This window comes from Astatotilapia calliptera, chromosome 11 (genome assembly GCF_900246225.1).
Source record: "Astatotilapia calliptera chromosome 11, fAstCal1.2, whole genome shotgun sequence".
Taxonomy (NCBI): Eukaryota; Metazoa; Chordata; class Actinopteri; order Cichliformes; family Cichlidae; genus Astatotilapia; species Astatotilapia calliptera.
Window position 1 is genome coordinate 21,975,047 of NC_039312.1, and position 10,381 is coordinate 21,985,427.

General features: G+C 42.6%; 1 protein-coding gene across 1 annotated transcript; it reads right to left on the minus strand.

Annotated features, from left to right (window-relative positions):
- Nucleotides 1-1,238: 1,238 nt before the first annotated feature.
- On the minus strand, nucleotides 1,239-10,165 carry cacng6b (calcium channel, voltage-dependent, gamma subunit 6b). Its single transcript, XM_026185478.1, has 5 exons — nucleotides 10,080-10,165; nucleotides 7,783-8,495; nucleotides 5,160-5,234; nucleotides 3,596-3,733; nucleotides 1,239-3,477 (listed from the first exon to the last, which is right to left on the minus strand). The coding sequence occupies exons 2-5, from the start codon at nucleotides 8,138-8,140 to the stop codon at nucleotides 3,257-3,259; spliced, it is 792 nt and encodes a 263-aa protein (XP_026041263.1). The 5' UTR covers nucleotides 8,141-8,495; nucleotides 10,080-10,165; the 3' UTR covers nucleotides 1,239-3,256.
- Nucleotides 10,166-10,381: the final 216 nt, after the last annotated feature.

Below are 10,381 nucleotides of genomic sequence, written 5' to 3' on the forward strand. Positions count from 1 at the left end.
ACTGACCAAAAGACAGGAAACTCGAGGTGGCAGATTTGAAGATGTTAAGATTTTCACTAAGCGTGACCAGAATGGCCAGGATTAGAAATGAGAAAATCAGAGGGAGCAGTTAGGTTGAGTAGTTGACAAGTTAGACACGCAAAGTTAGGATGGTTTGGAAATGTTCACATAAGGAATAGTGGATAAATTGGACAAAAGATGTTTAAGATAGAGCTTCTAGGCAGGAAGAAAACAGGAAGACCACAGAGAAGATTTATGGATGTGTTGTGAAGGATATGAAGAGTGTTGGTATGACAGGGGAGGATGCTAGGGATAGGCTGAGATGGAGGCAGGTGAGACCCCTCAAGCGAGCAGCCGAAAGACGAAGAAGAAGGATTATTATCGTCATCCTTTAACTAACATACAGGCGCAATTTTAATGCTGCAGTTTAATCTGCTAAAGCCAGATTTAACTGTTTGACGTATTGGAGCAATCGTTGCATTATTTTCCATAAATATTTGGTAGAGTAGAATTTTAAAGTGAGTGCAGTACATTACAGCAACTGTGATATTTCACCACTTGTCAATAACACACACAGTTTGTCATAAACACTGCTCTTAGTAGTTACTGTGGCTCAAGGACTCTTAGCTAATGTTTTGTTTGCTGTGATCCTAAAACGATTTCAACCTTCCCTGTCAGTCTTGAGGCTCCTAATGTTTGCAAATATATGGATAGTGCCAGATGGGTGGTACTTGCCAGAGAAGATAATGAGAAGAGCAACTGAAAGTTAATTCACTGAGCCCTACCTCCAAATAACTTTTTTCCGCCTCATAGGGCCATCTGGTACCTCATGCACGTTTTTTGCATGAACGATTACAAAATACTGTAAAGGTGTGCTTCGGTCACTACTCTCCTCAGAGGGATGCAGAGGAGTGGCAGCTCAAAGACTCCCATTACTGACAAGAGATGATACTCCAGATGCATTAGAGCAGGAGGAAGCAGTGACATCCTTGACAAGGGGCCTGAGAATCCTAGAAGTGCTCCAGCACCCTGAGGATTAGTGAGTGTCTTTCCCTGCATATTATCATACTTACTGCAACGTAGCTGCAGTCACAATAAGGATGACTGTGATGAAACATTTAAGGAGAGGGACTGCCAAAGCAAACAAATCTACTGCACAAGCACCATTAACAGTTTATCATATATATCATATAGATACATATATATTTATATATACAATCAATAATGACAGCCCTTCATCATTTCATGCTCTTTTACTTGTCACATTCAGTCTACAGGTCCATCATAAAGAATTCCAGGAAGCATTTCTCCATTTACAAACACGTAACAAGTGCCTACGAACCACTTTTCATGCAGTCTCAGTAGAACTATTAAACAGCTATATATACAACCCGGATAGTGTGTCATGTGGATTCAGTTTCTGCCCACTGGGGAGGTAAAAACATGTGAGTCTACATGCACACATGCATGCATGGGAATGTATGTGACTGCCAGGATGTCAAGTAGTCTCTAGAGAGATGAGTGTGAAGATTTGTTATTTCTGAGATAATCAGTCGGTTTTTGGATGGAGCAAAAAACTCGGGTGGCATGCTGGCGGTGACGCAGTGAGGTCGGGGTGGCAGAACGAGACGGGGAGGCCGCATAGGTATGAGGATAGGGGTACATAGTTAAAATTCAAGTATTAAGTTTCCCAACCTCTGCAGTGAAATGCATTGCGATGAGCTCTGGCCTAATTATAGAGGAGTGGAGTCTGGGGGAGGGGGGTGTTTGGCAGAGGGGTTAAGAGTCACTCTGCAAAGGGGTGAAAATGGGTGAATGTCAAATTGGAGGGCAGACATGGTGTCGTGCCAGCAGAACAAAGGAAGGCAGCTATTTTATGTCAAATCGTTTTAATAATAACCAATAGTGGTGCCATATACTGAGCACAGTTTACATACTGTAAACCAATGTTTCCTGTTTGAGACGTTAGCATCCTATGACAAAAATAAATTGTATTTACTGCATTGCACATAGAGTGATTAGAGACAACACCACAAGCATTGACCATTCATAAAGCACAAAACAAATCCTTTTATATACAGAGGACGCATGCCCACATACTTCTCTGATATCAACATAGTGTTTCATCTGTTTCATTCAACTTACATTCATCTGCTACACTGAAGCAGCATTTACACAAGTGTAAAACACAGGTAATAAAATAAATAGTAATACATAAAATATTAAGATTTAAAAAGCTTAACAGAATTTCCTGCATGTACATGTAATCATATAACATGTACATGATATAATTACTAGCGCTATCAAAACAAAGCATTTGCTACTGTTTAATGTTGATATATGTCAATTTAAGCATGATATAAATAGAAATAAAAAATAACAATATTAAGCAGCCTGATTCCAAAGTTTTCACTTGTTTATTTATAATTCGAACAGATTAAAGTCCAAATTTGGTTTTGCTATTGCATTATTTTGTGTCACATTCTTCCAAGAACAGCAAGCGGAGATTAGAAAGTCAGTTGACATTAGTAGGCATGAGAAATGAGTGAGTGTGTAGATCAACAAAACATTTTCCCCTTATCTTAAATTATTGTTATACCAGTCTAGGTCATGTAAACGTTCTAACTTGTGTCATGATCTAACCTAACTGTGCCCTCATCAAACTTAAACTATGGTGTAATGTAATGAATTCTTCAAATGCACAGCTAAATATTGTAATTTTGCCAATAGTCACATCAGAAAACATTAGTATGAGAAGAGTTTCTCCAGGGCATGGACTACACTGTATATTCTAATTTAACTGTGTTTTTAGGGAGAGGTGAGCTTTCATACAAAGCAGACTATGAACATTTTCAAACCTCAAAAAAAAAGTCTTAGCAATTAAAAAGAAAAGCATCTGCACGACTTATCCCAGTATAAAGGTTGGGTTTATATGTTTGTACAGCTACAGGCGGACTAACAAACCTATTTGTGACGCAGGTTTGAGTAAATACTAAAAAAGTCAGCAGTAGCCCCGTCAGTCATTCGATTTTATGCTAAAATGAACAAAAGCACTTCGTTGCAAAATCTACCTCTGCAGGCCATGCTGTGTTGTGTATGTGTTGTTGACTCCCTTTCATAAATTTAAGACCAAGTTAGTATGGCTTCTCTGGCAAAACCAATGCCAAGAGCAAGCTTGACATCACAGCTGTCAGAAATCAATTTCTCCTTCCTCATAAGCAAAGACGTCGTGAATACTGTGTGCAGCATCGGAGGGCTAGGTGTCGCTGTTCTTGTGTGGAAAACATTTCTGCCATGGGCTGAAAGGAAGAGCGAGAATGATGAAGAGGACGCCTCCAAAAATAAGAATGCCTCCCGCTGAGCCCACGCAGGCCACAGACCAGGACAGTTCATGGTGTAAAGGTATGGAGTGGTCACTGGACAGTAAGGCCAGCACAGACTGGTGGAATATGAGGACAGAGAGCAGGACCAGTACACCTGCATGAGAAGATAAAAAAGTAACAGTAACATTTAAAAGTTCAATCAGCAGTTACAATCCTTAAAATACTCATGAAAATATTGTCCTAGCATGACTAAAAAAAGAGTCACATCCCACCTGATAGGATGAAGCAGAAGGAGGCTGGCTTAAGAAAGAATTGCACTCCTTTGCTGAGCGACATGGCGATGCATATGGAGCCCATCACCATCATGGTCAGACTCAAAAGGGCCAAGACAGCTGCTGCTAGATTCAGACCTGTGAGGGAGAGCAGCGAGAAATAACAAAATATAAAGCGCAGATGTTCAGAAGTGCATGCAGAAAGAAATCTGCAGCACAAAAGATGGAGGAATTATTGTGAGGTCTGGAAACTAGTTATGTTACACCACCTCACACATGTTTGATTCCTCTGGGATTTTGGTTAAATCTGGATTTTTGTTAAAGAACAAAAATGATGTCATCTGTGCTCCTTCCTGTACTGGCTCTGCTTAAAACAGATTTTCCTGGCATTCCAAACCTGAACAGGTGCGACCCCAAAAAATAGCCTGTGCCAATTGTGCTGTTTTTGTTTTGTTTTTTTGATTCTCCAACACGTAGATATTATTTCATTAATAAAAGCATTGCAGATAACAGGAATGGTCATAGTTGGTCAATTCCTTCCGTCAGAGTAACGAGTAACATCACAGACTAGCCACCTCTTATTATCATTTTTTATTCTCTTTTTAAACAAATAAATAAAATCATATATGTAACTCTACATACTTGTGAGTAATTTCAACAGAATTTCTGTTATTACTGTAGCCCAGTTGCAGTACTTTCGTAGCCCACCCCGGTCAACACTTTAGGAATCTATGCTTTGAAAAATTGCCACAAAGTTAGCATAAACCGTAAACACAGTACAAAATAGATATGCTAGCTTCCCGGTAGCTCAGAACCTAAAATGTACTTTTCTGTAATAACCAGCAGGGGGCGACTCGACTCTTCTGGATGCAAGAAGATTTGTGGTTGTGCCTATGGGTAAATGACCATCAGCTTCCTTTCCTATTTGACCTCTGTAAAAAAATTACTGAAACGTTTATGGGCTCACTCACTAGTTTCGGGTCATATTGAGTAAAAACTAAGTACATTTTGTAAATTAAGGTCACTGTTAAAGTCAGAAAGGGTTAGATGGGATATGCTCATTGGCTAATGACTTATGATTGAGAAGTGGTATACCCTTACTTATTTTTCACAGGACTGTGCATATCTGTTGGTGTGATTATGTCAAGTCTACTGTGCAGCCACTGACAGCAAATCTTTCCCACAGCTCATATGTCAAATGCCGCCTTCTCTTTAACCATATCAGCAAGCAAATTTTCAAAACAGCCTCTGCTCACAACTTACGACCAAAAGATAAAAATGACTGATGTTTGCTGTGATGTAAGTAGCCTATTAATTCTCATCCAGCTTATCTCCAAACTACACTGAAACCAGTGGCTCCCTGGGCAGCACAGCAAACACATTAATCAGTCTGATAGCTTATGGCTTGCTTTGGAAAAGGGGTGGCAGTGGAAGTTAATGGTCTAAAACATGCAAAAACCACCAGTACGGTCCTGTGAGCACCGCAGTGAGCATCTTTATTGAAAGAAGAAGCTGCTGGTGTAACTGCTAATGTGTATGTCCAGGGGAAGGTGTAACATCTCACTCTTCTTAGTTGTCTTCTTGAATATGACTGCATTCTCCCCAGAGGTGAAGAATTTGAAGTAAGTACAGTTGGATTCTGTGGGCATAAAGAAGAGATCAGACAAAGAAACACACGTGCACCCACGCGCTCGCACACGCACTTACACACTCACTCTCCTATGGACGACTTCTTGTCTTCTCTGATGTGCCTACTATGCATCCATGCACTCTGTCCTTCCAGGCATCATTCCTATTTATATCGAGCATTAGCTGGAATACCCAGAGACACACACCTCTTCGCACACAAACACACACACATACGCACACTCCAGCACTGCACATATGGTGCCGCCAAAGAGGGTGAGAGACAGCAAAACACTAAGGGTGGATGGCAGAGGGGAGAAATAGTGGTAGACAGAGAGAAGGGGCAGATGGAGGCTAATGAAGGGACATGGCTACAGAAGACGGGAAGAGGATGTGCCGGGTGAAAAAGAAGGAGGAAGATGCGAGAAGTATGGATACAGGCTCAGAGGATGAGAGCGGTGAAAAGGAGGAGTGAGTTGCTGGCAGATGGAAGGGTGGTGAGTGAAGGGAAAGAGAGAGGGTAGCCGCAGATGGAGAAGGAGGTGAGACGAGCGAGCAGGAGATGTCAAGAGGGGGGGGGGGGGAAACACAGGGGGGTTAGTTAATACTGCATTAGTTATACACTCTCACTCGGTCCCTGCCTGTCCCCCCTCGTTTCCCCTTCTCTATATTTAGACAAAAACTGTGAAGTAGTCAGATTCCGTTTGGCTTCACAAGTGCATAGTGATGACTTTCACCCACTGAAAATTATGTGCTCCAAGATGACCACGTGCATGTGCACACACACACACACACACACACACACACACACACACACACACACACACACACACACACACACACACACACACACACACACACACACACATATTCTGAGATCCTTCCTCACCACACAAATATAGCTGTGGCTGAGGGCATTTGCAAACATTTTTTAATGAAGCAGACCGTCCATTTGTCAACCATACTGATTTTGTAACACATTATGCTATCACAGTCAACTGGTTTTGCTCCCACTACCCCCGCTGAGACTGTAATTATTGAGCCGCCATGTTTCTCTCCAGCAGGCAGCGAAGATGGATAGCTGGTGTCGGGATGACAGACACGGCATCGTCAGGCCGCACTTTGAGCGGGACGGGAGCCAGAGGCATGTAAACAGGGATGTGAAATGGGGAACCATAGATGGCAAAAACATTTGTTTTCCTGCAAACATGATGAGCCCACGGCCATCTGTGACAGGCGGCGTGGGCCAACAGTGTTGGGACGTGTGATGAAGATTGTCAGAAGCATACTGGCTTCTCTCAAACACCAACAGAGCATCTTGGAATCATATCTGCCAGCTCGAAGCAGTCAAAGAGGCACAAAAGATAAATTAGCAAAGGATAGATAAATAATCCTTGAAAACTGGATCATTAAGTTGTATATGTGAACCACTTGTGTCTCTGAAATTTAAAGAGACTTTGTGATTTCTTCAGACCGCTGCTGGGTCCTGGCAGAATCCACGAGACATGTGTGATTCCAGGAGCAAGTCTTTCTCCTCCAGTACCTGCCTCTTTCCATCTCCAGACTCACTTTTCAGACAGAAATAGGTCATTGTGCAGATAATCGGCGCACTCCGGAGAACATAACCATGGTCAAGTTGAATAAAGTGCTTTTAGAAAAAACCTGTCACTACTCTAAACATGAATGTCCGTCAGCACAATAAACCTCTGGTTTGCCCCTTTATCACCTGTCTGCACTCTTGGTAAAACAGGAGATGATTCGATGCTTAGTCAGGAGAAAATCTTAATATTAATAATGCCCTGTTACACAGATCATGTTATGACTGCCAACAAATATGCTGTATATTGTATCTGCATGCTGCTGTGTGTTGGTCCAGCAGGATCCAAACTGATAAAGCACCACTGTGTTTATGCACTTGAATGCATTTTCACGCTTTATACTTTTTAATGATTCAATTTGCACATTATCTGTAGGATGACCTAGATACATACTGTATCTACACAAGCGGCTTCAGATACCCAACTCTCATTATTCCTTTGCAAATCCACACAAGTGTACATACACACAAGGAATACATTTCTTTTTAAATCTATATCAAAACTCAGAAAAATGTTGCTCAGAAAAATGAAGACTGTTCGCGTTGGATGCAAATGACTTTTTTAAACAAAGTGGCAACAGAGCTTTTTTCAGCCTCTTATGAGTTCAGATACAAAGACCTACAAATGTATTCCCAGGGGGCATACATTATGTCAGCTATGACAGCTCACTCTTATTTTACAACATTTGTCATGGCACAGAAAACCTACAGTGATTAAGGGTGATGTCAGCAACTTCTTTCCACAAACAGTCTCTGACCCCTTGCTGTTAATCCACTTTGATACCGATACACATACTGTAACATGGTGGCAGCTTCAATTCAGACTTGCAAGGAAAGCAGACAGGGAGTTAAACACAAAATAGTCCCTGCAGAAACTCACCAGCTCATCTTGTGCAGATCAAACAGATTTACACAAATTCACACAGACACACACACACACACACACACCACTCTGAGGTCTCACCTCCAGGTAGATCAGCAGGACCACAGCTTGTCCTCTCTGGGTCTATTTCATCCACCCGTAGGGTGCGGATGCAGCCCTTCCAAAGGCCGTAATGGGCCAGCTGGCAGGTCTGGTTGCCGCTGAAATTCTTTGGTTGGGCCAGCTCCACCCAAAACTCTGTCCCCATGCCGAGCACCGTGAGGGTCACACCGACGATAGAGACAAAGAAAGCCAGCTTGATCTTTCCCTCCTGGCTGTCGCTCAACTTGTGGATCCGCCTCTGTCCTCTACCACCTTTCATTCCAGCCAAACCTCCACTCTGTCCTGCCACCCCTGTGCGACCCTCCTCATCCTGTTGTACAAAGAAGTTGGACCACATACTGATCTAAAGTGGCCAGAACCGAAGAAGTACAGGGGATGGGACGGGACACCTCAAATGAAGATTAGAGAAGCAGATAATAGATGAAAAGTGTTTTAATTAGAATCAAATAATGAGATGTTTTAGGTTCGGAAGGCGAAAGTTTGCAAGAGAGCTATCAGTTGTCCTGTGATGGACGGGAAAATTGAGCAAAAGCAGTGAGAAGATCAAGTAAAAATAAATGGGCTGGACATAAGAGATATGAATAGAACTACTGTGAAGTGGAGAGGGGGGCAGATGAAGTGAGGTAATGACAAAATGGGATAGATGGAGGCAAGGACCAGGAGAGCTGTCTGTCTGTTTTCCGTCCAGGCTTCTGAAAAAGAGAGATGAAACAGGAAGATGAAAGAGTAGCCAGCATATGCTTCACCAGAGCAAAATCCTTTCATCACCAGCGTAATATTTAATTTCCAACAGCTTTATCAGCATCTACAGTATTCCCTCCCTAAAAGCCATATGAAATGCTCTCAGCCAACAATAGATAAGCCATATGGCAGATTTTGCAGGAGATGTAGAAACAATTCGACTGGAAGAGCTACTGGAGTAGGTTTGTGCAAGGTCAAGGTGAGAGATTACACCGTAGTGTCACACCGGACCACCCAGCTTCCAATTTCCCAGATGAGTTGACAACCCATCGTCTCTCTGAGCAGGTACACTATCTCTGGCTTAGACACAGATCCCCTTTGATCTGAGGGGATAATGGATTGCCACAAATACCTCTCAGGCTGCATTACTTATACCAGGAAAACTGGGAATATGTAGCAGCGGCTGTGCACTTGCACATGTGTGCTTCAGCACGAGTTTGGTCCCAGCTTACAGAGACTTTCAACTGTGAGCGAGGGACCTTTGGAGCGATTTAAACAAAGTGAGTGACGGGGCACAACGGTGTCGATGGTCTGCACGAGAGGTGATAATTCAATCCTGAACCCTCTGACAGAGAGAGGGGGCTATAGTAATTAACTCTGCTGTGAGGTCCAACAGGTCACAGAGTGGAGGCGAGAGGCCTGGCCAGTTAGGAAAGCAGCACCAGCAGGCCACGCACAGTTGGCGAATCACCTAATTCAGAGCTTTGGGCTGACAGCATCAGAGGTTTTATTTAGGCAACATGTGCAAAGTCTCACCGCAAAGCCTTTGTCTTTGATACTTTGTAGTATGTGAGGAGACATAATAATAAACATAATAAACATGTAACAAAAAACATTTCATTGTCATTTAGTCGTGCTGCGTGTCGTCTGCCCCGCAATAATCACAATAATAACAATTCAGTAAGAGCAGACAGCATTTACACAGAGCATGAGAAGATGGTTCTGCAATGTCAATAAACAATAATATCAGCTTATCAACAAGCACTAAGTGACAGTTGGGGTAAAAATCATTTTATAGCTAACAAAAGGCAGATACATACGTGTGACTAGTGAACCAAAGGTATGGAATAGCAACCGTGCATTAAAATAACCCTCCAACATAAACTGTAATAAAGGACATCAATACTGCAGCTGCTGACAGCCAAATTAGTGGTCATAGAATTACAAACCTTGATCACATTACATTCATATTAACCACAGTGTGATCAGACGGCTCAGAGGAGCCAAGCTGCTCTCAGGGTGGGCGACACAAACAAGTGCTTACTTTGCAGTAAGTGAAGGATTATCCTTAGCAGGGTATATAGAGCATGTATACAAAGTTATATACTATAATGCAACGAAAACTTTGGTGCAGTAGCCTAAATTCTAAAGCGTCTGAACACAGGATATAACTTCATGCTGCATTTTCTGTCGTGAAAATTAGAAATTCTCTCTACTGCTTGACCGGTGACAGCCACCGCCACCTGTGTGACACGTGGGCGTAAGAAAGCAACAGCTGGCTAATGCACTTGATTGAAAAGAAGAATAAATCTGACCTGTGTCGTGTGTGTTGTTCAGCTCGAGAGGAAGAGAAGCATGAAACTTAATAGAGGGGGGAGAGCAGTGATGTGAGAGTGAGTGTGAGAGAGAGAGAGTGAGAGAGAGAGAGAGAGAGAGAGAGAGAGAGAGAGAGAGAGAGGAAAGGGGGGGGAGAGAGGAACGTAAGAGTTATGGAAAGTGAGTGTAAAGGAGTAGAGGTGGGGGATGTGAAGGGGGTTGGAGTCTGGTTGGTTAATGCTGTTGCCCATTAAATGCGTGTGCATCTGTGTGTGTGTGTGGGTGGGTGTGTGTCTGGTGT

What these genes read in the sequence shown, in the direction of transcription:
- cacng6b (XM_026185478.1), bottom strand. Translation starts at nt 8,140, where the DNA reads ATGTGGTCCAACTTCTTTGTACAACAGGATGAGGAGGGTCGCACAGGG. An exon ending in TCCTGCTGATCTACCTGGAG is followed by an intron (nt 5,235 to 7,782) that starts GTGAGACCTCAG and finishes TTATGCCCACAG; the next exon opens with AATCCAACTGTACTTACTTC. An exon ending in CAAGAAGACAACTAAGAAGA is followed by an intron (nt 3,734 to 5,159) that starts GTGAGATGTTAC and finishes TCTCCCTCACAG; the next exon opens with GTCTGAATCTAGCAGCAGCT.